Below are 27,481 nucleotides of genomic sequence, written 5' to 3' on the forward strand. Positions count from 1 at the left end.
ATCTTAGATCCTCCTAATCTTAGGTCAAAGCAGATTTCTCCAGATTTGGAGATAAATGATGATGATCCTCTACGCTGTGATCCTGCTACTAACATACAGTGACTGCACATTTACTCTTTCTCTATGGACCACCTGTGAGTATTAGTTATCTATCTTTTTTGTCATTATTTTATGCTTGCCTCCTAGTATTGTCTTATGTGAATCACATGATTCTAAACATGCATCATAACTTTTTATACATCTTATGATTTTATAGCATATCGCTAGGATATTACAAAACATAACCAGTGGGGGGTCATTCTTTGGAACCCACACCAATCCAGAGAAGGACAGTATGAAGTCCCTTCTGCATTTCTCTTGCACAGCAGAGACAATGTAATCAGCTCTTCCTGGGCAGAACACAGCGTGCGGTCCTTCTTATCAGCTCTTCTGCCGAACTATAGATGCTGAATAGAGATGAGCGAGCATACTCGTCCGAGCTTGATACTCGTTCGAGTATTAGGGTGTTCGAGATGCTCGTTACTCGTAACGAGCACCACGTGATGTTCGAGTTACTTTCACTTTCTTCCCTGAGAAATTTGCGCGCTTTTCTGGCCAATAGAAAGACAGGGAAGGCATTACAACTTCCCCCTGCAACGTTCAAGCCCTATACCACGCCCCTGCAGTGAGTGGCTGGCGAGATTAGGTGTCACCCGAGTATTGAAATCTGCCCCTCCCGCGGCTCGCCACAGATGCATTCTGATATTAGTTCAGGGAAAGTGCTGCTGATGCCGGAGCTGCTATAGGGAGAGTGTTAGGAGTATTTTAGGTTTCAAGAACCCCAACGGTCCTTCTTAAGGCCATAAATCTTCTCTATATGCGCTCAATGGGGCCGGCGGCAGCAGCGCCGACCCCATTGAGAACATATAGAAGACAAATCCTTCTTCTCTGCCACAGCTGTAACAGCTGTGGCAGAGAAGAACGATGTTTGCCCATTGAATTCAATGGAGCCAGCAATACAGCAGGTTCCACTGAAAGCAATGGGCTGCCGGCGATCGCAGGATGAATTGTCGGGAAGGGGTTAAATATATAACCCCTTCCCTGCAATTCATCCAGAAATGTGTTACAATAAAAATATATACCGGCGTATAAGGCGACCGGGCGTATAAGACGACCCCCCAACTGTCACCTTATACGCCGGCAATACAGTGGAGCAAAGAATAAAAATCATTACTTACTTCTTCTGACGTTCTGCGGCGCTCCTGCAGGCTGTTGCTCCCTCCTGGTTCCCGGCAGAGCATTGATTTCTCTACGAAGGGCTTTAAATCCCCGTCTCCAGAAACACACGTGCCTTCAGCCAATCACAGCCAATGACAATGATGTCATTGAATGGCTGTGATTGGCTGTGTTTCTGGAGGCGGGGATTTCAAGCCCTGCCTCCAGAAAGCAATACTCTGCCGTGGACCAGGAGGGAGCAACAGCCTGCAGGAGCGCCGCAGAACGTCAGAAGAAGTAAGTAATGATTTTTATTCTTTGCTCCACTGTATTGCCGGCGTATAAGGTGACAGTTGGGGGGGTCCTCTTATACGCCCCGTCGCCTTATACGCCGGTATATATTTTTATTGTAACACATTTCTGGATGAATTGCAGGGAAGGGGTTATATATTTAACCCCTTCCCGACAATTCATCCTGCGATCGCCGGCAGCCCATTGCTTTCAGTGGAACCTGTTGTATTGCTGGCTCCATTGAATTCAATGGGCAAACATCGTTCTTCTCTGCCACAGCTGTTACTGCTGTGGCAGAGGAGAATGATCTTTACGCTGACAGTGCGGGGGAGGGGGGAGGGCACTCTTGCCGCTATTGTGGCTTAATAGTGGGACCTGGGAACTTGAAATGCAGCCCACCATGTAGCCCCTCACCTGCCCTATCCGTTGCTGTGTCGTTTCCATCACTTTGTAGAATTGCCCAGATTTTCACAAACGAAAACCTTAGCGAGCATAGGCGATATACAAAAATGCTCGGGTCGCCCATTGACTTCAATGGGGTTCGTTACTCGAAACGAACCCTCGAGCATTGCGAAAATTTCGTCCCGAGTAACGAGCACCCGAGCATTTTGGTGCTCGCTCATCTCTAATGCTGAACTGATAATCAACTTTCAGCAGAAAAGTGAAAGATGGGCACATTCACACATAATGGCATCACTCAAAAGATGGCTTTTGAGCTAATTTTGAGTGATAATGGTTGTGTGTAAAAGGGCCTTAAGTTATGGTGCTCATAGCACAGGTCCTCAGTGCTTTGCATATTTACCTGGCTCCCCATTCCCGATATATCCCCCATAGAAGTTGGTGCTTGGTCTATGAGCATGCCTGTTTTCTTCAGTCACTACTTGTGCATTCTACTCCCATAGAGAATAGTGTGTGTGTGTGTGTGTGTGTGTGTGTGTGTGTGTGTGCGCAGAATAACTGAAAGGTTACACTCATAGATGAGCATTAACTTTCATGTGCTTGTCTATGAGAATGACTACAATGTTGATGAATTTTGTCTTGGTGTAATTTTTTTTTCCTTTATACAGCAGTTCCTACCTTGTTACCATCTACAGCAAGAAAATGCACTGTTGAAACAGGTATCAAATGCATGTTTAGTGTTCTAATAGTAGATAGTGTGACAATAAGGCAAGGGTTTCAAACTTATTTTCACAGAGGGCCACATCAGCCTTATGGTTGCCTTCAAAGGACTGATTCTAATTGTATAGTAAGGACTCGTTCACAGGGGCGTATTTGTGCAGTGTATTATGCACGTAATTTTTCATTCTTATGAGCATGTTCTTTTAATGCCATGTGCAATCATGTGAAAAAATATGCGGCATGACCTATTTTGGTGCATATTATGGACCATTGAAGTAAATGGGCAATCACAAATATACAGTAAATATGCAGGAAACCTGGGTATTAACTGCATATTTGTGCACCACTTCAATGCATCTGTGTTCGATTTCGTGTGTGCAAATACGCAGTATATTTGCGCACATGAAATCATGCTGCAGTGGCCAAAAAAACAGTGGGATAAGCAATTCCCCCCCCCCCCCCCCCTCCCACAACAAAATGCTTTATGCCTGTGTGAACGAGTCCTGATAGTGACCCCCATAGTGGCTGCAGTAGTAATTGTGACTCCCATAGTGTCCACAATAGTAATAGTGACACCCATAGTAACAGTGGCCCCAGAAGTGATAGTGACCCCCCACAGTGGTCCCAGTAGTAATAATGACTTTTAGCGGCCCCAGTAGTAACAGTGAACCCCATAATGGCCCCAGTAGTGTCCCCCATAGTGGCCCAAGTAGAAACAGTGACCCCCATAGTACCCCCAGTAGTAAGTGTCCCCTGTGTTGTCCCTAGTAGTAATAGTGACCCCCATAATTGTCCCAGGGATGCTGCCTACTGGCCTTTGGCCGGACAGCTCCCCTACAGGCTTTACACTCACTCCGCCTGCAGCTACAGTCTGGTGGCGCAGCGCAGAGTCTGTGACTCCCTACCTCTCACCTTGACAGGACCTCACGCTCAGCTGTATGTTCACTGGAGTCAGTGGGAGTCAGAAATTCACCGCAATGGGTATTTCTGTGGCTCTCCCTACCATATCTTAAAATGTATCTCTTGTGGATACCTCGCATAAACTTACAAAGTTGGTGCATGAGATGCTGCTTAGTTCAGTTAAGGCCTATGCACATTGCTATATTACGGCTTTATGTTGCATAGAACCATAATACCATAGACTCCACGTTACCACACATGGTACGTATGTGCAGCCTTGCTGTGTGCATGAACCTCTACAGTAACCAAAAACACGAATAGCAGGTAATTGCAATATAGTATGAGCAATCCTAGCCTGAAAATCCTGAAGTTTTTCTTAAGTCATAACTTATGGCAGGGACATATGGATATACCATTGGTGCGGTCTAAGCAGCTATACAAGGGCCAGGGCTGCCAAATGTCCAGAAATTCCATGGTAGGCTGTAAAAATAGGGGCTGTGGGGCATTTGAGCAGGTTATTATGATTTTAATTATTGTTATTCTACAGCTTAAAATAAATGCTGGTAATGAATTCACATTATTATCTGACCTACGCAGTTGTATTATTTTTAATCTTTATCATTACGGTTTTTCCAATGTGCCCATGAAAAATATGGTCTGTCTGTGATATTTGAATAAGTTGTCCAGGAAAATGAAACCGATTCCCCACTGTGGCAGAGGATTGCAGAGTTCCCCAATTATTTTCAATGTGGACGGCACTGGCGCCGCCAGCCCCATTGACAACAATGGGCAATCTCGCAGAAAGTTAGGACATGCTGTGATTTTTTTTTCCTGCATAGCATCGCATCGCAGTGCCATGCAGGAAAACATCGCTAATGTGAATGAACCCATTCAAAAGAATGGGTTTCATATTTGTGCATCTCGCAATGCACAGATCTCGCACAATTTTCTCGCCAGTGTGAAAGGAGATGCGTTAAAGGAGATGCCCTATGATGAGCTACTGGGCAGCAACTGGGCCCATACTATACTATTCTTGCATATGGCTCTCTAATGTTTGTGCCTGTCCCTGGCTTGTGGTAGAACATAAGGTAGCTTCATCCAATGAAGGTCATGTAAAATCTTGAGTTTTACATTTATACTGTAAAACATTCTAGATTTATATACTCATGTGCTGCTATGACAGAATATATACCTTTGACATTTGTTAGCTTTTTCTATTTTCTAGAATCTTCATCCCTGACATATTTGGTGGACACAACTGGTTCTATGGTGGATGATCTACAACAGTTAAAGAAAGTGAATGACTGGCTTCTTGACCGAGTTTCGGCGCGATTTCCTTGTGGTGTACGAAACTATACAATGGTAGAGTTCAATGATCCTGGTATGTAAAATAATTGCGTGTGCTGCATAGTTTTCATTCTGATCATACACCAAGATTGGGGTGGATGCTTGATAATACTTTTTATTAAACTATTAATCTGCCGAATCTAAGAATTGGTCCAAAAAGTAGCACAGTGCACAAAGGCTGCTCCTGGGCTTAAGTCAATTTTCCTAAGCATACAGAAAGGCATTTGAAGATCATATTTCCTATAAGTGTCACCACCAAACTGTCTTCTACTTAGTGTTCTTAAAGTATATAAATGCTAATAATTGTTGAATAGCATTTTTCGTATTATATTTGAATTTCCTTTTCTGTTATCAGACATTGGACCTGTTCGACAAACCAATTCAAAAGCAGAGTTTGCAGAATTCTTCAAAAAGATCTCTCCACATGGAGGATTAACAGACTGCCCTGAACTGGCCATGGCGGGACTAAAGTTGGCTTTAGAGTCTTCAGCCCCTTATTCTTTTATTATGGTTTTGACTGATGCCTCTGCAAAAGATTATGCTAATACAGCATTGCTAAATGATATATACTCTCTTATATCAAAAAAGCATATACAGGTGAGCAGGAATAAAGTATAGTAAAAGGAAGCGTAAATCTTATATATCGGTATCAACAATTTTAAATTATGCAACATCTGCCTGACATCAGGTTTTAATATCACAGTAAAAATGCATCTATGTATATTGGAACTGTAGCAGTGGCAGATATTGACATAGGTACATAGGGCCCAATAGTAAATTGACAATTGATGTATCAGACAATCAGGTATTTCCATCAATTAATAAAATATGCCAGATTTTTGCATATTACTTGACTGCACGTTGTCAACTTTGTTCCCTACAGATATTCTTTTTGATCACTGGTCTATGTACTTCGGTAAGTGATCCAGGATACCAAATTTACAGGAAAATTGCATTAAAAAGTTTTGGAAATGTGCTTCAAGTCCCCGTTTCACAAATTGGTAATGTAAGTACAGACATCTTTAGTTCTTATGTACTTTTATGTACATTTTATGTATTGTAATCATGATGAAGAAACTGTGGCTACAGAAATAGAAGAGGTTGGATTTCAACCTGTGTAACCTTATTATATCCTCTGCGACAAAGCACTGAGCAGCCAAAAAGTTAGGTACAGTTTGGCCTCTGCCCTCCGTCACAGGTCTTTAAAAAATTCTAGAGATTTGCCCGAGTAGCGCAAAACCATCTTGTTTTGGGAATTTTTGTAGGAAGTGGCGCACAAAAATACATCCCCTTGTCATGGAATTTCAATGGAAGACCTTGTCTCATCACCACATATTCTTCATGAGTTTCTGGTCTGTGTATAAGCCACTGCTAGGGCTCATGGTCTTGTTAAAATGATGTAAAAGCACATGATTTTACCGCAAATTGCCACAGTTTTGCAGTTTTAATGAGTTTAAGGTCTTATTCACACAAGTATTTTATCTTGGCTATTGTGCCACCATAAAATGACAGCCGAAAATCACTATCATTCATTGCATTGGATTCCAATGCATTCATTCATATGGGCAATTTTTCGTCGCGTAAAGTCGGCCAGAAAAGATCGCACATACGCTGTCAATTCTGGCCAGCCGCTTTTACACATGGCTGGACAAGATAGGTATTGTCCCATCTTTTTGTTGGAATATACAAGCAAAAAAATTGCACCACCCTTAAGGGCATCGTGGCTGGAAATCACATGAACAGGAGAAAGCCGAGACCAAGTCACAGCTAAATCTTCAGTTGTCACACCTGTTCACATGGCCGGGTGCTGCATATATCCGGAATAGGCAGTATATGCTTTATCTTTTCCGGATGTACAATTTTACACGCTGGAAAGTTGCCCATCTGAATGAATACATTGGAATTCAATGTTTCAGATGCTTTTGATTTTCGGACAGTGTTTCACCACGATAAAACGCTCGTGTGAATAAGGCCTTACTGTGTTAGCTGCAGAACCTAAGAGATCTAAAACCTAGATCCTGAATTGACCCTTATAAAGAAATTATGCTCCAACTGGTTCTTCTACAGAAATTGGAATACTGCTTACCAATGGCTTAGTAAATACTATACCACAAAACTGTTCTGGCTTCTCTGGCTAGTCCATATTGGTAGGTGTCTGATGTCTGTGATTAGAATGTGTGATCAGTGGCAGCTTTAACTTACAAGGTGTTATTATTCATTTTAAGGCTTTTAATGACTTGGAAAACATGCTCTCCGCACCTATCAATAGTTCAACGCCTATATTTATTAAAGAGTATCCTTCGGGTTCTCATTATGACCCCTTTGATGTGAAAGGAAACCTTACTGGTATAAAAGTGACCTATGATGGAAAAGTTGATGGAATTACAGTTTATAAACCAAAAGGTAAGAACTATCACTATGGGGTATTTTGTAGTATTTTAGTTACTTCTGATTGACTGCAGTCTAAGTATTGATGAATGCATTTATTTCTGAACATTAATTCTTTACTGTAAGGTGCTACAATTTACGTCCCTGTGAATAAAAGTGCAATACTGGGAGTTTTCCCTATAGCAACTGAGGAAGCTGAGAAAGGAAAATGGCAAATAAATGTACGAACCAAAGAACCCACTATTATACGCATAACAGGAGATAAAGGTAAACATTCTATATAATTTTTGTTATTTACCCATTTCTCCCCTGGCTCCCATCTCATTGTCTGCGTGATGATAGCAAGAATCATTTCTACCTGGATGCCATCAACTTGCAGCTGCATTGCCCCTTGTGGGTTGCTGACTAAAATTGTCTTTATACCGCAATGTACAGTAGCATAACCGCCAGTAAAAGATCATTTCAATGTCTTCCTTTGGACCTCTATTGTTTGCCACAGTTTCGCCCTGGGTTGCGCATTCACTGAATTTTTAAGGTGCATACTATCATTAGAGCTATTACATTTTAATTTGGTCAAACTGGACGCCCTCAATGGCATTCATAGTGAAAAATGCTTGCAGGTTATTAAAGTAGCAAAATGAGAAGAAAGGGGAAATTGTAAAGGGGTATCTTTTTAAAACATGGCACATATAGTTCTGCTCCATATACATTTCTGTTTCCACATATTACTCATAAGTGGAATGTTTTACAATGTAAGCTAATTCTGTTTTATTTTCTCTCTCTTTTAGAAACAAATATCTCAAGTAAGTTACCAATGACAATACCTGGATCTGGTGGATTATTGAGTATGCAGTATGTGTGCCTAAACAAGAATGGGAAGAAATGCATTCCACTGTGTTGGCTCAAAAAGCTATTTGCTTGGAAATTGTATGGTTGTATGATTCATCTGCAAATTAGTATATAATTGACATAAAAGTGAAGATTTTCATATTCATGTTAGCTAGAAACTATTTCAATATTATCAAGTTTTTAGGTAAAAGGTAAAGGCGTTATCCTAGACCAGTGGTGGCGAACCTGTGGCTCGCGTGCCAGAGGTTCGCCACGCAGAGCCCTCCCTACTGGCACGCTTCGCTGTCGGCCGCTTACCACGTTAGTGAATACCGGCAGGGATCGCGGCTCCCATGCTGGTATTCACTCACTGTGCTGCTATCTGCGCTGATTACGCTGCACACTGTGACGTTAGTGTGCAGCCGGGATCCTCCTGCCCCCTTCCCTGACATCTCCTCTTAGGTTCCGCGAGAGCAGGGGGAGGAAGCGTCTGGCAGCACACTGACATCAGTGTGCACCTGCGATCAGCGCTGCTGGCAGCGCGCCGGACAGAGGAGCATCGGTGCTTCCACGAGATGGAGGGGGTAAGTATGTTAGTCTCAGGGGAGAATGGGGGGGCCCCTGTGGGGTGTCACTATAACACTGAGGGCCGCTGTGGAGTGTCACTATTACACTGGGGGCCGCTGTGGGGTATCAGCATTACACTGGGGGCTGCTGTGGGGTGTCACTATTACACTGGGGGTTGCTGTGGGGTATCAGCATTACACTGGGGGCTGCTGTGGGGTGTCACTATTACGCTGGGGGTCACTGTGGGATGTCACTATGATACTGGGGGCTGCCATGGGAGTATGAGCATTACACTGGGGGCCGCAGTGGGGTGTCACTATAATACTTGGGGGGCCGCTGTGGGGTGTCACTTTGATACTGGGAGCCACTGTGGGATGTCACTATGATACTGGGGGCTGCCATGGAGTGTCACTATGATACAGGGGGCCGCTGTGGAGGGGGGTCACTATGATACTGGGGGCCACCGTGGGGTGTCACTATGATACTGGGGGCCGCCGTGGGGTGTCACTATGATACAGGGGGCCGCTGTGGGAAGGGTCACTATGATACTGGGGGCCGCTGTGGGAAGGGTCACTATTACCGCTGGGCTATGTTTACATGTGGTGGAAATGGGCAAGGCTGTTTCACAATAGACAGCGTGCAGATTTTGACTGCTTTTTGGATGCGAAAATGCTGCAGAAATTTCCGCTGAGGACATTCTGCAGCATTTCTGCATCCAAAAAGCAGTTAAAATCTGCACGCTGTCTATTTTGAGGCGACCCTGTCCTTTTTAGAACGACGGGGGTAAAATCCTACGTCGTGATAAGCCCCGCCCCCTGACATGTTGGCACTTTGCGATAAATAAGTGGGTTTTGGTTGCAGTTTGGGCACTCGGTCTATTATTTATCGCAAAGTGCCAACACATCAGGGGTGGGGCTTATCATGACGTATGATTTTACCCCTGTCGTTCTAAAAAGGACAGGGCCGCTTCAAAATAGACAGCGTGCAGATTTTAACTGCTTTTTGGATGTGGGAGATGCTGCAGAATTTGCCACTGAAATTTCCGCTGAGGACATTCTGCAGCATTTCTGCCATGTTTAAACATACCCCAGTAGTAATAGCAACCCCCACAGTGGCCTCAGCATTAATAGTGACCCTCAGAGTGGCTTCAGTAGTAAGGATGTCCCCCAAAGTTGCCTCAGTAGTAATAGTGACCCCCCCCACAGTGGCCTCAGCAGTAATAGTGAACCCCTCAGTACTAATAGTGACCTCTACAGTAGCCACAGCAGTAATAGTCACCGCCAAAGTGGTTTCAGTAGTAATAGTGTCACCCACAGTGGTCTCAGTAGTAATAATGACCTCCACAGTAGTCTCAGTAGTAATAGTGTCCCCCACAGCAGTAATAGTGCCCCCCACAGCGGCCCCAGTAGCAATAGTGACCTGCACAGCAGCCCCAGTGGTAATACTATTACTACTGGGACCGATATAGGGGACACTATTACTAATAGTATCCCCTGTATCAGCCCCAGTAGTGATAGTGCCCCCCTGAGACCCATTAACTTATCTCCTCCTCGTCGAAGCACTGTTGATCCTCTGCTCAGCGCTATGGTAGACGTCAGTGTGTGCATCTGAACGCCTTCTCCACTATGCTCTCACAGAACCAGGGAGAAGACGTTAGGAGAGGAGGATCCCGGGTGCACACTGACTTTACAGTGTGCACCTGGGATCCGTGCAGCTAGCTGCGCCACTGAGTGATCTTGACCTATCCTAGGAAAGCTAGGACATGTTAAAAGTTTTAATCAGTGGAGGTCTCGATGCTGAGACCCCACTGATTGTTGAAGTGAATGTGCTGCAGTGCTCAACTGAGTGCTGTGCCCCTTCGGCTGCCTTCATTGCCTGCTGTCTCCTCTTGGCCCCTGAAGACAGATGAATAGACTTCTATTGACATCTATGCATCCGTATTCAGCTGCCAATTAGGACCAACAGGCAGCAAAGACACCAAAGTGGCACAGTCACTGGCGTAACTATAGGGGATGCAATTGCACCCGGGCCCAGGAGCCTTAGGGGGCCCATAAGGCCTCTCTTCTCCATGTAGGAAGCCCAGTACTACGAATAAAGCATTATAGTTGAGGGCCCTGTTACAGGTTTTGCATTGGAACCCAGAAGCTTCAAGTTACGCCTCTGCGTTAAGGGGTTAAGAAACTTTGGGGGGGCCCCAAGATAAACTTTTGCATCTGGGCCCATGAGCCTTTAGCTATGCCCCCGGGCACAGTGCTTAGGTGAGTGCTGCAGTCCCTTCATTTCAGCGAACAGTGGTAGTCTTGGCACCCAGACTCCCCACTGATCATCAAATGTTTTTCACAAGTGCAGTTACACTTTAAATTATACATTAAACGTACATCAAATTAGCCCCCTAGCTCCTTAAGCTTAGTGCAGGGACCTAGGCAGCAGTATATAATCCAGGGAATTCTGTCTTTGGTGATGGTCATATGGTGTACAACTCATAGTAAATGTTTATCATATCCGTTTTGCCCTGTGCATTACTTTAATAGTCAATTTAAAGTACCGGAATCTTGAAAACTTTGAACATGTTGGTATCAGAGTAGAGAAAATTAATGAAGATAAATTCCATTTTGTTCTTGACAATATGATACTAAATTGTTTTGCAGCTACTACTGACTGCTCTGAATGTCACCCCAATGCTACATGTGAAGAGTACGCAGGCCGAAAACGATGTTCATGTAAAAATGGTTACCTCGGGGATGGATTTCATTGCTCTGATGATGATGAATGTTCCTATTCCTGGACTAATACCTGTCCTGGGAAATGTGTAAATACTCTAGGATCATATTACTGTGGCTGCCAAAGTGGTTACAGAGAAACAATAATAGATTGTGTTGATATTGATGAATGTTCAGACCCTAAATTAAATAATTGTCATTCTCTTGCAACCTGCACCAACACTAAGGGTAGCTACTCCTGCTCATGTCCATATGGCTACTACGGAGATGGCAGACATTGTGAAACTAATGAATGCACAACTGGTGTGTGTGGTCAGGACATGGATTGTATAAAGCACAGAGGATCATTCAACTGCTTTGACCCATGCTTGAAGCATACTGCACTGAATGAGCCCTGGAGAAGCACAGACAATTCAGGAGATAGTTACTGCGACAAAGATAAAAGTGGGTGGTATAGATTTATAGGTGCAGGCGGAATTCGTATGCCCGAAAAATGTGTAACAGGGCAAAACTGCAGCACAGAGGCCCCAATTTGGATAAATGGATCACATCCCTCACCAGGAGACGGCATCATTAACCTTACAGCCTGCGCTTACTACAATGAAGATTGCTGTCACTGGTCAACGGCTGTCCAGGTCAAAGCTTGTCCAGTTGGATATCACGTGTACAAATTAAGCAGAACACCCAAGTGTCCACTTGCTTATTGCACAGGTACGGTATACAAAGTCAGACATTTTATTTTTTTTAAAAAAATCATTATATGAGCAGATTTTATTATTCTATTATTTGCTTAGATCCAAGTTCCCTGAATGAACCATGCCCATGTACTGAAACTGAAGAGCGCAAACTGGTAAATGGAGCCTATGGCTGTTACTGCAAAGATGGAAATGAAGACATTGGTATGGAAAAAGAAACGGATATGTCTTGTAATCTATACATCTTAAACCTCTGTAATGTCTTACTGGCGCTGGATAGAGTCGCGTGTGTAGTAGCCGTGTGGGACCAGAGAGTAGTCAGGAGGAAGCTGTAGGTCATTATCATATAGTCATGTTTGCAGTGCAAATGAATGAGGCAGAAAGTGTAGTCAGATGGAAGCCAGGAGTTATTATCAGGAAGTCTCGTTTGCAGTACAATTGGATGAGGCGGAAAGTGTAGTCAGATGGAAGCCAGCAGTCATTATCGGGAAGTCTTGGTTGCAGTACAAAGGGATGAGTCAGAAAGCGTAGTTGGAAGGAGAGCCAGGAGTTGTTAGCAGGTAGTCATAGTTTGCAGAAGAGTGGCAGGTTAGGTAATGCAGCTTGATAACGACAATGGAGCACAATAATCTCGCACTGGAGGAGTGTCAGGGTCAGGCTTGTATAAAGAGCCTGAGTGGAAGTAGGGCGGAGACAAAAGCTAGAATACACTGGATGATGAAACAAGGCTAGGTTCAGCAGGGGAATTTATCCATAGGCTTGGATGGTTCAACACAGAGAGCTGCTGGCTGGAGTCCGGAAGGTCCCAGGTTTGATTCCTCACAACCTCCTGGGAAAAAAGTGAACAAACTAAATTTTGTAGGTATTGTACTCTTGAGTTGTTCTTATAAAGTGAGTTGAAAGGATCTAGACATTCCAGGGAACAAAAAGTTAATTTGGTGTGTCCTTGATGATGTTTCCTACTCAATTCAGTTTAAAATATAAATAAGTGGCACAACCTCACTGCAGTGAAGGACTTTATAGCTGTCTACAAATATCTGAAAGGCTGTCACAGTACAGAGGGATCAGCCATATTCCTATGTGTACAAGGAAAGACTAGAAGCAATGGGTTGAAACTCAAAGGGAGGAGACACAGATTAGATATTAGACAGTGAGGGTGATCAATGAGTGGAACAGGTTACCACGGGAGGTGATGAGTTCTCCTTCAATGAAAGTATTTAAAAAGAGATTGTATAGACATCTGTCTGGGATGATTTAGTGAATCCTGCACTGAGGAGGGCCTAGAGGTCCCTTCCAACTCTACCATTCTAGAATTCTATATTTTTTCTTTTTTTTGCTTTTATAACAAAGGGGTTTATTCAAAATTAAAACTTACAATCTATCCGCAGGATAGGTAATAAGTGTCTGATTGATGGGGAAAAAACGATCACAAGAACAGAGGTTCCTGTGTCCCTAGTTTGCATAAAGTAGCAGAGAGCATACATGCTGCTGTTCAGTTCAACTCTATCATGTTGATGGAGATAGCTGCTGTGCTTGTCTTTCTTTGCAGTCCCATAGAACTGAATGGAGCAGCAAGACACATGTTAAACTGCTGTCTCATTCAAAAAGGGGAACTCAGAGACTTCCATCTTTGGGGTTCTATCAGTCAAACCACCACTGATCAGACAGTTAGCCTGTGGATAAAATTGGTACTAAGCTCTTTGAACTTCTTAACCCTTTCCAATCCAATTTGTATCCTGGTTTTCCTTCGGGGCTTACTCTTTTTCTACCATTATACAACAGCACTATATGCTGGCTAAAGCCAGTACTGCATGAGGTGACACGTTGAATAGGCTCCGACAGCAGAGGAGCTGGCAATATACAGTAAGAGAACCCCGATGGAGGTCTTTCAACATCGAAGCCGTACAGCCTTAAATCATAATGTCTTCAGAGGTCAGACGGTGGATTGGAAAGGGTTAATATTTGTTCAAATGGGTGTCATGACTTCCTTTTTGAAAGGGATACATGGTGATATTTTATGATCTGTCATCCAATCTTTTTTTACAAAAAATCCCACTAATCTATAATGGGGAAATCTCCATCAAATTTTTCCTTTTTTTTTAACCTGGAAAGAATAGAATAGTTCATTGCTTGGGTGTAATAGTAATTTAGTGGAATAGAACAAGCATTAGTATGGAAAGGGCCATAATGGGCTTAGAGTCTTTTAATTTACTAGATTGACGCAATGTTCAATACGTGAACATAAAATGGGTTAATTCACATTTATGATGTTTCCCTGCATGAAGGAGCCCTGACTCTCCCTAGCAGTGCTGTTGGCTGAAGCACAACAGCGCTGCTAGACTTAACATAGGAACTTTGCCCTGGCCTGACAGTCAATCAAAGGGTCAAACTCACATATTATGATTTTACAGCGATGGTGAGGATGTCACAAGTCTAATGATACCAAAATCATCCACTAAAGGTCACGCAAAGGAGTCAAAGTGTGGTGCAAGATAAAGCCTGTAGGCCTTTTTACATTAGATTATGGTACTTCCTATTATTATGATATAAAACCTATACAACTATGGAAAATAAGTTTGTGGCTTTACACATCATTTTACAAAACGCATTTTTGGACCACTGCAATATATTTTACTATAAACTTACTATACACTCTGCGTTTAATATTCTCACATAGGAAAAGCACAAAGGTTGATGCCTAATAAGAGAAAACTGTCATATCTTTTTTCAGGTATTGAAGATTTAGAACTTGAACTGAAATGCAGCACGGATGAAATGAAAGCTTCCTTCCGGACATGTCAGCTGAAACATTTCCATGTTAAAAGTATTCATCTCTCAAATAGTAACTGCATTGCTGTAAAGGAAGCCAGCAATGGACTGATTAGTGTTACGTCTCCCCTTCAAAACGGAGCATGTGGAACCGAGTTAGATGTAAGTTCAATACTGTATGTAGCTGGAATACGACTAAACTGGTATAGATGAGAGAGTAGAAGATAAATCGGAAAACAATACCGGGCCAGGACCAGATAAACACATAGCAATTTGTGTCTCTTCTAGTTCTCTCTTTCAGTAGATCACAGCTAGTGGTGATCAAAAGCTATGAAGACAAATGGAAAAAGTGTAACCCATAAAGACAGACACATGTAAAAGTTTAAAGTAGAATAAAAGTTTTACAGAAAATGTTAGCATGTCACTCAGTTTCAGCATCATTGCTACACTAATTAATCAATCGTCAATTGAATGGAAATATTTTGTGAATTGTTCTCAATTTGCACTAACGACTGTCTGCCGTATTTTCCTAGACCAATGGCACACATGCAATATACAAAAATACTATTTATGTTCAACTGGAGAGGGAAGCCGAACAGCTAATTATAAGAAACAACGATGCAGAAAGAAGTTTTACTTGTTCTTATCCGTTGGATGTAGAAATTGATGTGGGCTTATTGAAACCAGACATAAGGTATGGATTACTAAGGAAGCAATGCTATTACATACGAAATGATACATAGTCTAATGCCAAAGCGTCATGATGACTGCTATGGATTCATGAAGGAGTAATGTTATATCACTAGGGTCACCACAGTGTTGTTGTAAGCGCTATTTACTGATGCTACTATCTGACGTACACCTTTTCATGGGCACAACCATGGGGCATAGCTGTAAAGTCATACCAATATTTATTATGTGGTTTTAGTTTGTTATAAGCACTTCAATGTCTAGCTATTTAATCACAGTGTTACCTTCTGGTAATAAATATTGTAGTTTTTGGAGGTTGGGCTAAGATACCAAAAAATTTGGGTTGATCATACATTAGAGAAAATATTTTAAAATGGTGGCTAGCTTTTGTTATTGGGAGATAAGTAGAGATGAGCGAACGTACTCGGATAAGCACTACTCGTCCGAGTAATGTGCTTTATCCGAGTATCTCGTCGCTCGTCCTGAAAGATTCGGGGCGCTCCGCTGCTGACAGGTGAGTCGCAGCGGGGAGCGGGGCAGAGCGGGCGGGAGAGAAGGAGAGAGAGATCTCCCCTCCGTTCCTCCCCGCTCTCCCCTGCAGCTCCCCGCTCCGCAGCGCGTCCCGAATCTTTCAGGACGAGCGGGGAGGTACTCGGATAAAGCACATTACTCGGACGAGTAGTGCTTATCCGAGTACGTTTGCTCATCTCTAGAGATAAGCCATTGACAGTAATGTCTGGTAGCAACTTTATCCCTTCTCTAAATTTAGAACACATGCATGCTCATCCGAGCTGAGTGCGAATGAGTATGGGGGGCAGGGGGGTCCGGTGAGAATAGCTGTTGGCCAAAAAGGTGTTTAGCAGACTCTAATGTGTATGACAGAACATGCCTTGCTTTAATAAAGTTGTGCCATTACATCTTCCAATAAAATAGACAAGAACGCGTTTCAGATCCTACTGGAGCTTTGATCACATTATGTGAACAGTACATGCAGCTTTCCAATATATGTATTGAAGGGAGAAAGTCACTGCCAGACACCTCAGGCAGTGCATATTTCTTGAGAATAAAAGGATCAGTCCATTAAAATCCAAATGTCTGATTTTTACCTTCCTCGACATCTGCTATGAGAGGACAATTGGACTCCTGCCATACAATCAGATGATTGTCCTGTGTATGGCAACCCATAGAGTCTTATTTGTATACAGTAACACTGGCCATACTGCAAACCACTGGGAAATCCAAGCTTATTTTGATAGCATCCATGATAAATCTTATATGTTTAACAATCACAGACATCAGATTGTCATCAGACCTCACCAAATTCAGTTGGATGTGCTAATGGTCTGAAGATAAATATTACCTGTCTATGGCTGGGAAGATATAGCAGTGGTCAGATAACAGTCACCTATTCACAGCAACGCTACCAATAGACACAGAAAGTGAGACATTAGATGGTAGCTCATTAGCCTATACAAAGAGTGTCGTCTGGTGGTTTCCATAGACAATAATTTACTGGCATCCTCAGTAAAATTGTCAAAAATACTGACCTCATTTATATACAAAACGTGTAAAGTTAAATGAAGAATAGTGTCAGAGAATGCTAGGTTTTCAAGCAATGAAGAAAGAATTTATACAGATTGTTTCACTTTATTTACAGCGTACAGAGGTTCCGAATTGAGGGTAGGGGGAAATTCAAAGTACGAATGTCAATCTATAAGGATGGCAGCTTCCTATCTCCATACAACAAGACATCTATAACGTTATCAACAACCAAAAGACTGTATGTAGGAGTCGCTCTTGAAAATCAGAAAAATTCTACATATGCCGTGGTGATGAAGAACTGTTATGCCACTCCTAGCAGACATGCCAACGACTCCACACAATATCCCATCATTAAGAACAAGTAAGTCAGTATAAAATAAAATTCTACAAAAAAAATCAAAAAGCAAAACTTATTTTTTTCTGTTGCTGTTCACTTTCTGTAAGGGATTTATATCATTCCTCTAGTATTGTATCTCCATATTTCGAATACCAAATATATTAAATGTGCTAATACTATTGATTAATAGAGAGAAATGATGGAGATTTGCCCACAGTGTTAAAGGGTGCATCAATATAGGAGCCGGTGAAAATGGAGCAAATTGTGCCAAACCTACCCAAATGCTGTCATTTCCAAAAATATATTTATCTCAACCTCATAGGCAGGTTAGAAATGTGCACATGTATCTGATCAGAAAATGATGTCTGTTAGAGATGAGCGAGCGTACTCGCTAAGGCACACTACTCGAGCGAGTAGTGCCTTATGTGAGTACCTGCCCGCTCGTCTCAAAAGATTCGGGTGCCGGCGGGGGAGAGCGGTGAGTTGCGGGAGTGAGCAGGGGGAGCGGGGGGGGGGGGGGGGGGGGGGGAGAGAGTGAGAGATCTCCCCCCTGTTCCTCCCCGCTCTCCCCCGCCGCTCCCCGCCCCCTGCCGGCACCCGAATCTTTTGAGACGAGCGGGCAGGTACTCGCATAAGGCACTACTCGCTCGAGTAGTTTGCCTTAGCGAGTATGCTCGCTCATCTTTAATGCCTGTACTACTGTAATTTTGATACTGTACACTTTATACCACAACTATTTATTTTTATACTTTACCAATTTTTTTAATATAGGTATAAAAAAGGGTCAAAAGCACTTAATAAATTTGACACATCCTATTAAGTTTCAGGTCAAGACAGCGGGCGTGCACGACCAGGTGGAGGCAGCCACAACTCCACGATATTTGTACAAAAAAAGGATAAAATAGGTCAGCACTTCCTAATAGAAATCTATAGGTGCACGTTAAACCATGGCTGCAACATACAATAGAAGCATAAACCAAAAAGTGGCAACAGCACACAAGATACATTTACTATCAGAAGTATTCATACCTATAATAAATACTCTATTAGGAAGTGCTGACCTATTTTACCCTTTTGTACAAATATTGTGGAGTTGTGGCTGCCTCCACCTGGTCGTGTACGCTCACCACCCATTTACCTTCTGTCCCTCCTATTGGACCATATAAATGTTATCCCACCTTCCCTGGTTTTATTTGTAGGCTTAGTCCCAAGAGAGGAGCATTCTGAGAGGTAGGTACCCATCTTTCCCAGGTTAAGATTAAACCACCTAGTATTAGTGTTAGGACACATCCGATAGCTTGATCACCTGGATGTTGGTAGATGGGCCAATATGATTTGATCAACTAATATACAAAGAACCTTGCATTATTTAATGTGGTTAGTGTATTTATTATAGGTATGTATACCTCTGATAGCAAATGTATCTTGTGTGCTGTTGCATCTTATTGGTTTCTGCTTCTACAGTATGTTGCAGCCATGGTTTAACGTGCACCTATATATTTCTATTGAGATATATTTCCATAAAGTAGTGCTGACCTATTCTTTTTTTTTGGCATATAGATAGGTGTGAGAGGACCAGTGTGCGGTGAGTGTTCAGTAGGACCCGCTGGGCAACTACAGCTCCCCCCTACTTAAAAACACAGCCGCCCTTGGCTGTACCCAGCTGCAGGGACGGAAAGGTGTGCCTACTTTGGTTTAATGTGCACCAATAGATTTCTATTGGGAAGTGCTGACCTATTTAAACTTTTTTTTTTGCTACATGAATAAGGTCACCGCACAAAGTCCACTCTTCTGTTTAGGGCTTCTAATGTGACTTAAGGCTCTTTTACGCGGCACAATTATCGTTCAAATAATCGCTAGATCCAGTAGTTTGCACAATAATTGTTAGGTGTAAACTCATGCAGCAAATGAACAATCAACAGTATATTGTTAGGTTATTGCTGATCAGATTGTTCATGCAGACCTGAAAATTATAGTTTGTCTGCTGCTGCATTGTTTGGTATAAACAGGAGTCGTACGATTTGCCGAATATAAAAGCAGTGGCAGAAGGGATGACTAGAGGTGTGGTTATGTGCCAATATGAATGTCGAAAATGCCCAATTATTGTTCAGTGTAAATGCATGCCAAGCGAACAATGTGCGACCACCACATGCGTGTTCCAATTTATCTTACCATGTAAAAGGGCCTGTATACATTTTCAAGATATGTTTGGTTTTATCCTTTCATCCTGTTAACTGTTTTTTCCTTACAACTCTTTCAACCAAAAATTGCATCCAGTTCACCCTAGTATCCTGTACTGCCGTTCAGGAGGTAGGAAAAACTATTTCCTTGGGACAGGAGACAGTGCTCCTTATCATAGGGGAAAATAACTCCTTCTACCTCTGAATTGTCTTCCATTGGACTGCATCTTTCCCAAATATGTCCAAGCCAAGATACCGTTAGTCTAGCCAGTGGTACTTGAAGCAGAAGATCAGGCTTGATGTGCTTCAGGATAGGTTTTCTTGCTGTTCACTGTATCCTCAAAAATGTTTACCAAGAGCAAAGTTCAAAATTGTCTGTACTTTTCCATTCCTGCTTTTTTACACTCTCGTATCCAATTTTATGTAGAGTGGAGTAACAATACAAGCTGATCTAAATCATACATCAGTGAACAGGAGCATGCCATGTAAATACAACTCCGTGTAATCAGTGGTTTGTTTCTGTCTGCTTTATTTCATTCTAGATGTCCAAACAAGAGGGACACAAGTATCAGAGTGATAGAAAATGGAGTTTCCACAAAAGGAAGGTTTTCTCTTCATATGTTCAAGTTCATTGGTGACGAAAACCTAGTTTATTTGCACTGCGAAGTTAACATCTGTGACATAAGAAAGGGACCATGTAAACCTGTAAGTAGCATGTCATGATCTGCTACCACTGTATCTTATATACAGTATGCTAATTACCAAAACACTTTGTTTGCATCTACTCTGTCATACAACTGTAGGAATTCTTAGTAAGGGCTAATGCCCACAGCCGAATTTCTGCTGCGTTGTATGCGGCGGAAATCTGCAGCATTGCCCCGCAGCTATTAGGTTCTATTGAACCTAATAACTCAATGTTCACGCTGCGTAATTCTACCGCGGAATTCCGCAGGATGAAATAAACCGCCGTGGGAATAGGCGCGACCGACTTCCATTGTAGTCAATGGAAGCCGACCGTCACGCGTGAATACGCATCTCCGGGTTCTTCTTTTCTCTGTACTGCAGCAGGCGCACATGCTAGGCAATGACAGGGATGAATAAATATAAATAAATCTTGTTATTTGTATAGCGCCAACTTATTACGCAGCGCTTTCAGGTAATTAAAAAAAAAATTTATTACCCCCCACCAAGCTGGGTGTTCATTTTACCGACCTCGGAAGGATGGAAGGCTGAGTCGACCTTGAGCCTGAACCATTCGGGGATTGAACTTGCAACCTTCAGGTCGTGAGTGAGAGCTTACACTCTGCACCACACGAGGATCCCGCAGCGCTCACTGCAGAAGGGCCGTGGGACGGAAAACCGCACAGAATGGAGCATGCTGCATTTTTCCTGCCACACGCAGAAACTTCCGCTCATGTGCAGGAAGCAGCGGTTCTCCATAGAAGGCCATAAGCGGTATTTGCTTCGGAATCTGAGGATAATAGCTGGCCCTGGATTCCGCAAAACTAATCCAACCGTGAGCAGAAGCCCTAATGGAACATGCCATACAGTATCTGTTTGAAAATACCTGCCTTTGTATTAAACGGGAGCATGAAGGTAACTGTATAGGTCTATAGATTTCTATGGGTGCGGTCCATACAACACAGATCCATTATATGGCAGCGTACATGAAAGTGAGCACTAAGAATGGATTTACCAATCATTAAGAAAATAAAATTGGTGTCTACTAATTGTAATACAAATGTAATGCTAAAAAATACAATAGTAAATTATAGAGTTGTGTTTTTGACATTGACTGGATTATTTCATCAGGTATATAATGTTAAATACTCTGGTATAAAGAAAACAAAAGTAATATAGAGGTGATACCTTTATTGGCTAACCAAATTATATTTGCAAGCTTTCAAGGCTACTTAGGTCTCTTCATTAGGCAGGTATGACTATATGCATAGAAATATCCTACTGACACAATTTTATATAACATTTCTTTTAGTCCTGTTCTGGTGTCAGGACTTATGAAACTGGCCCTGAGGAAGACAATATAGTTGTAAAATGTGGACCAATAGCCCGATAAGGTATGTTTTTACTATATAATGGGGTTAAAAATATGCAGGAAGCAGAGGATTACATACTATTGCATCATTGTACCACTGTTATTATAGGAGTTGACCTTTTGGGACAGCCCCTGTCCATATGTCTTGCTAGGGTAATAGAGGGTGGGTTCCCTGTCTGGAGTCCCATTCCTTTAACCAGAGCAGCAAGAAGCGGCTCCAACTCTGACAGACTCAACACAACCATGTATTACAGTCATCTGAGCATATAAATGGTGCTCCTGCGCTACTTTATATAACAAAGACCGATTCTTTTGAAAGATTCCAACGGTCAGTATCAGTTAATAGTCAAAGAAACTTTTATTACTACAATCTAAGGTCACAGCCTCATATAAAAATAAGTAGATACTTGCGGGACAAATATGCGACGCGTTTCGACGTGCTAGACGTCTTTCTCAAGCATCAAGCTTGAGAAAGACGTCTAGCACGTCGAAACGCGTCGCATATTTGTCCCGCAAGTATCTACTTATTTTTATATGAGGCTGTGACCTTAGATTGTAGTAATAAAAGTTTCTTTGACTATTAACTGATACTGACCGTTGGAATCTTTCAAAAGAATCGGTCTTTGTTATATAAAGTAGCGCAGGAGCACCATTTTTTTCTGTTCTCTATCTTTGTATGATCCGACCTCTTATGAGGTACGGATTTTTTGGGTGACATCTGCAGCTCTCCAGTGAAAGTTAATTCAGTGGATTTCTTGTTAAAGAAAAATGCTATATGCCTACTTGGACACTGGGTGCTGACATGTTCACCCTAGGGTGACATGTCTGGCACCAGGTGAGTTGATACAATATACTATCGATTATCTAGAAAAGTGTTCGGCGCTCTCCCTGACTCCCTTTTCTCTGATCATATAAATGGGCACTATATAACACCACATTTATCCTACAAGTAATGTGTGACCACCTTCAGCTGGTGAGCCTGTGCCGACCAGTGGGTCACCAGCAATACCTCATTTAGAGAAAGGATTCTCCAGATGGATAAGGATTCTTAGAGCAAACAGGCAATGAAGCATAATCTGGTGTCATAATCTTATTTCAGTCTACAGAAAGTACACGATAAATGAACATTTGTGAAACAGTTTTCTAATACTGAGTTTTTAAACATTGATTTTACAGATATGTAACCCCAGAGAGCAGGATCATCATAAATTGGACAATGTATTTATCTATGGAAGCAATTAAATGAAATTCATAGTCATTGTGTTATAAGCAGTTGAAAATCTTTTACTTAAATAAAATGATTCATAGTCAACTCTGACCATTGTCATAAATGACGACGTTCGTTTAGTAAAGCCATTCTTTGCACTGTTGTGTAATATACTGTAATGCCATATTCTATAAATGGGGAAACAATACTTGAGTTGAATTCTCAAGATTGAAGAAAAAAGTTGCATGATAAAAAGGACAGAATTCACCATGCTGGACCATGAGGCAGGGATGGTAGGGGTAGCAGTGCCTTGCTTTAATGGCATGTGGTCCTCACCTGGAGCAGTGATGAGCTAGATGCACATCTGATGCTCAATGTACATGCTTGTATAGGTTATATACTGGATAGGATGGAGTTTAGGAACAATGGATCTGCATGGCACTCTTGGGTCATAAATCTAATTTACACTGGATTAATGGAATATCTGGTGCTAACCCCCAAAGCCTTCCTAGACTATAAACATTGCCTTCAAATCCTTATGCCCCCTTATGGTTGGGAATATTAGGTTTTAAAAATTGCTAGTTGATGAATTTAGAGCCGTTTTCAGGGAAAATGTATGGATATGATCTTGACTGCAGAAGGAAGGCTCATAATTTTGGGAGGCTCAGAAATTCCATGAGTGCCCCTGTTTATAAATATTATTGTCATTTTATAGCTACAATATGGGTAGTAAGTGTCAAAAATACAAAAACATATCCACAGTTGGACAAGCCAGAATAAAACTTTTTTTGCCTTCTAAATTCTACTAGAGAATAGATTTCACAAGGTGCGCAATCAATTAAGGAAAAAGAGAAGCCACGTTTGCTACGGTTCTGCAATAGTCCTGACAAAAGAAATGTTACAAAAAACTTACACATGTGAACACACCATTAGGGCACTTTCACATGGGACTGAATATTAGTAAGGGTGGGTTCATCTGTGTCTGTACCGGTCAATACAAAAATGGTTATCTTCTGCTCCTTATATAGTATCACCATATTCTGCAGATCTGTATACAGATAGTAGATTTCATCCATAACTCGTGAGTGTTTGCCCATAAATTCCTGCAACAGCAGTTAGAACAGCATCAGCTATCAGGTTCAGATGTGTATCTATCTAAGTATCTAATATGTGCTGTAAATGCTGACACTTCATATGCTGCACAGTAAGAATGGCAAGATATCCAAGACGTCCCTGGCATTCTATATCTGGTTATTAAAAAAATAAATACAATAAATCATATATGCGCACACATATACATTTAATAACCAGTAAAAACTAAAAGTAAATGATCTCATTTATATGCTAAGCGCTCAGCCTCAGATGCCCCACTATCTCCAGCGGTCCCATTGAAATGAATGAAACTGTGGTGTACATATGTGACCGCTACTGTTCACACTTCAAGACATGCTGCAGCCCTGTTTTAGGGATCGTGGGGATTTATGGGATAACCCCTTTAAATTGATTTTCTCAGATTATACAATGGAACTTTTACACAGGATGTGTCATAAAGGTCTAATTTAAGGACATCGCACCACTGGGACCCCCATCTATCAGGACAGAAGGGATAACCCTTGTTCAATCATGTGAATCAGCTGTATCCAATCCCAGACTAAATGGAGAGGTGGCCGCACATAGTAGCGCATGTCCATAATAGAGCATATGGGACTTATGATTGGCTGTTTCCATAATTACCATAGGCATGAAGTACATAGCCATGTGTTAATTGCCACCTGTTAATTAATTCTGTGTCTAGTCTCGGACCACTATTCTAATTAACAGTAAATCACTGCTTGTTACTAACAAAATAATTCTGAAAAAGAATCGTCTGCCTGTATTTAGTTTCTAACAAAGTAAGAGTGCCCATACCCCGGAAGATCTTTGTATAGCCACTCAAGTTCTCCCACACGCAAAATCGCCGTATCATGTCTTTATGAAGCTGCCTTTGCACCATCAGGCTGGAGCAAAAAATGTCTGTTCCAGAACTGTTGCTAAAAAGTTGGAATGTGCGATTGTTCTCAGAGCGAGAAACCAAGTAATCTTGTAGATATGATACCTTTTAATGGCTAACAAAAATGCATGATGTTACAGCAAGCAAGCTTTCGGGCATATCTCGTCCCCTTTGTCAGGCTATTGAATGAAACTAGTTTGGATGGCACATAAGTATAACATACAGATGCAGAGGGGAGAGGAGGAGAACACGTTCCGATTAATCTAAATAAATGTTCACACACAGAAATTTGGGACTGTTTTGCACTCAAAACTTAAGACAAAAAAAACAGAGGGGAGACGTACATCGTAAATCAGTCCACTGAGCACAGGACAGTTTTATGATGTGTCTTATCTCCCCTTCAACCTGCACATGGAAGGAGATGCAGCACCACCTAGTGGATAGCAACATTATTACAAATCAAGTTCTGAATTTTTATGAAGTTTTAAAGCAAAAAAAAAAAAATATGATTCGGAGGAGGACATCCTCTTGATCTCCTTCGGACCTTTCATATTTTCCACTTATGCAAGAATCCTGGGCTGAGGTTCAAGCCATTCTTGAGGGTGTCAAACCTGACCATAAATTTGTACTCCCAAATTCTTCTGTGACTTGAAGTTGCCCTTCAGTGTGATAACTCTCATCTGCTCTATGCTGTGTCCCCGACCACAAAAATGTTTTGCCACAGGTAATTCCGTCTTTCCCTCTGTAATTAAGTGGCGATGAGATCTCATCCTGGCTCTTAGTTTTTGTCCTGTTTCCCCGATATAAAGCCCCCCAACAGGACATTTACTGCACAGGATCAGGTACACAACACCGGACGTGGAACATGTAACATAGTATGTAAGGCCGAATGAAGACATTGTCCATCTAGTCCAGCCTGTCTATCCTACTGTGTTGATCCAGAGGAAGGCAAAAAACCCCAAGGCCAGAAGTCAATTAGCCCTTTTTGGGGAAAAATTCCTTCCCGACTCCCTAATGGCAATCAGACTGTTCCCTGGATCAACCCCTAATAGTTCCTACCTGCCTATATACCAGGATTGACACTTAACCTAATATTTATATCCTGTAATATCCTTCTCCAGAAAGACATCAAGTCCCTTTTTAAACTCCTCTATGGATTTTGCCATCACCACTTCCTCCGGTAGAGAGTTCCACAGTCTAACTGCTCTTACAGTAAAGAACCCCTTTCTGTGTTGGTGATGAAACCTACTTTCCTCTAATCGTAGCGGATGTCCTCTTGTTACCGTCGTGGTCCTGGGTGTAAACAGATCGCGGGAGAGATCCATGTGTTGTCCCCTCATGTACTTATACATGGTTATTTGGTCGCCTCTTAACCTTCTTTTTTCTAGAGTAAATAGTCCCAATTTGGATAGCCTCTCTGGGTATTCCAGTCCCGTCATTCCATGTATTAGTTTAGTTGCCCTTCTTTGAACCCCCTCCAGCACTGTGACATCTTTCCTGAGCACCGGTGTCCAGAATTGTACGCAGTATTCCATGTGAGGTCTGACAAGTGCCTTATATAATGGAAGGATAATGTTCTCGTCCTTCGCCCCTATACCTCTTTTGATGCACCCCAAGACTTTATTTGCCTTTGCAGCGGCTGACTGGCATTGGTTACTCCAGTTTAGTCTATTATCCACTAATACCCCCAGATCCTTTTCCATATCACTTTTCCCTAGTGGTACCCCATTAAGTGAGTATTTGTGACATCCGTTTCTCCTGCCCATGTGCATAGTCTTACATTTTTCAACATTGAACTTCATTTGCCATTTTTCTGCCCAATCCCCCAGCTTATCCAGGTCCGTTTGTAGCCGCACATTGTCTTCCGTTGCATTAATTATATTGTATAATTTTGTGTCATCTGCAAATATTGATATTTTGCTGTGCAGCCCCTCTATCAGGTCATTAATAAATATGTTGAACAGAGTGGGGCCTAATATTGAACCCTGTGGCACCCCGCTAGCGACTGTGGTCCAATCAGAGTACGAACCATTTATTACCACCCTCTGCTTTCTATCGTTGAGCCAATTTTTTACCCACTTACACACGTTTTCGCCCAGTCCGAGCTGCCTCATTTTGTATATTAGCCTATTATTATTATTATGTGAATGTCTCCAAGATCTTATACTCCTGCTTTGTGTTGGAGATTTGTATCCTGTCGCTGTCAGTATATGTGGGCAGGTCTTGCAGCACCTTACCTTACTCGGATACGTTCCTTTTTGTGTGTCAGAGGGCAATGCACTCCTGATAATACAGTTCCTCAAATTTGGAAGGGGAGGGTCCGGATATATGGTTTTCAGACAGTCATCCTTGTGTAGGGTATGATGGAGTTTCTTTGCAGTCTTCCTTAGTACCTCTAGGTGTGAATTGGACGTATACTAGAGGTATACGTCCATTTTTTTTCTTTCTCCTTGTATGGAAGTAGTTGATTTCTGGGTATCCTGGTGCCTCTGGGGATTTGGTCATCAATTGAGCCCTGATTTAAAAATGTCTTTTTGAGATTGTGTAAATGTTCCTCTCTGTCTGTTGGGTTGGAGCAGATTTGGTTGTATCGGATGGCCTGGCTGTAGACTATGGACTTTTTGATGTGTTTAGGATGGAAACTGTCCCATCTAAGGTATGTGG

General features: G+C 42.1%; 1 protein-coding gene across 2 annotated transcripts; it reads left to right on the forward strand.

Annotated features, from left to right (window-relative positions):
- Nucleotides 1–22,932, forward strand: LOC136577567 (uromodulin-like). Of its 2 annotated transcripts, none has more exons than XM_066577491.1 (16): nucleotides 1–134; nucleotides 2,553–2,603; nucleotides 4,730–4,885; nucleotides 5,207–5,448; nucleotides 5,735–5,857; nucleotides 7,077–7,254; nucleotides 7,366–7,506; nucleotides 8,028–8,042; nucleotides 11,283–12,065; nucleotides 12,149–12,253; nucleotides 14,781–14,980; nucleotides 15,352–15,512; nucleotides 17,166–17,411; nucleotides 20,110–20,272; nucleotides 21,561–21,642; nucleotides 22,797–22,932. In XM_066577491.1, exons 1-15 carry the CDS (start codon nucleotides 56–58, stop codon nucleotides 21,639–21,641), a joined length of 2,724 nt encoding a protein of 907 aa, XP_066433588.1. In that variant the 5' UTR covers nucleotides 1–55; the 3' UTR covers nucleotide 21,642; nucleotides 22,797–22,932. The 2 variants fall into 2 exon arrangements, with proteins under 2 accessions (XP_066433588.1, XP_066433589.1); XM_066577492.1 differs by having other exon boundaries at nucleotides 9–134; nucleotides 2,556–2,603.
- The last annotated feature ends 4,549 nt before the right edge of the window (nucleotides 22,933–27,481 follow it).

The sequence above is a fragment of the Eleutherodactylus coqui genome, chromosome 8 (genome assembly GCF_035609145.1).
Source record: "Eleutherodactylus coqui strain aEleCoq1 chromosome 8, aEleCoq1.hap1, whole genome shotgun sequence".
NCBI lineage: Eukaryota > Metazoa > Chordata > Amphibia > Anura > Eleutherodactylidae > Eleutherodactylus > Eleutherodactylus coqui.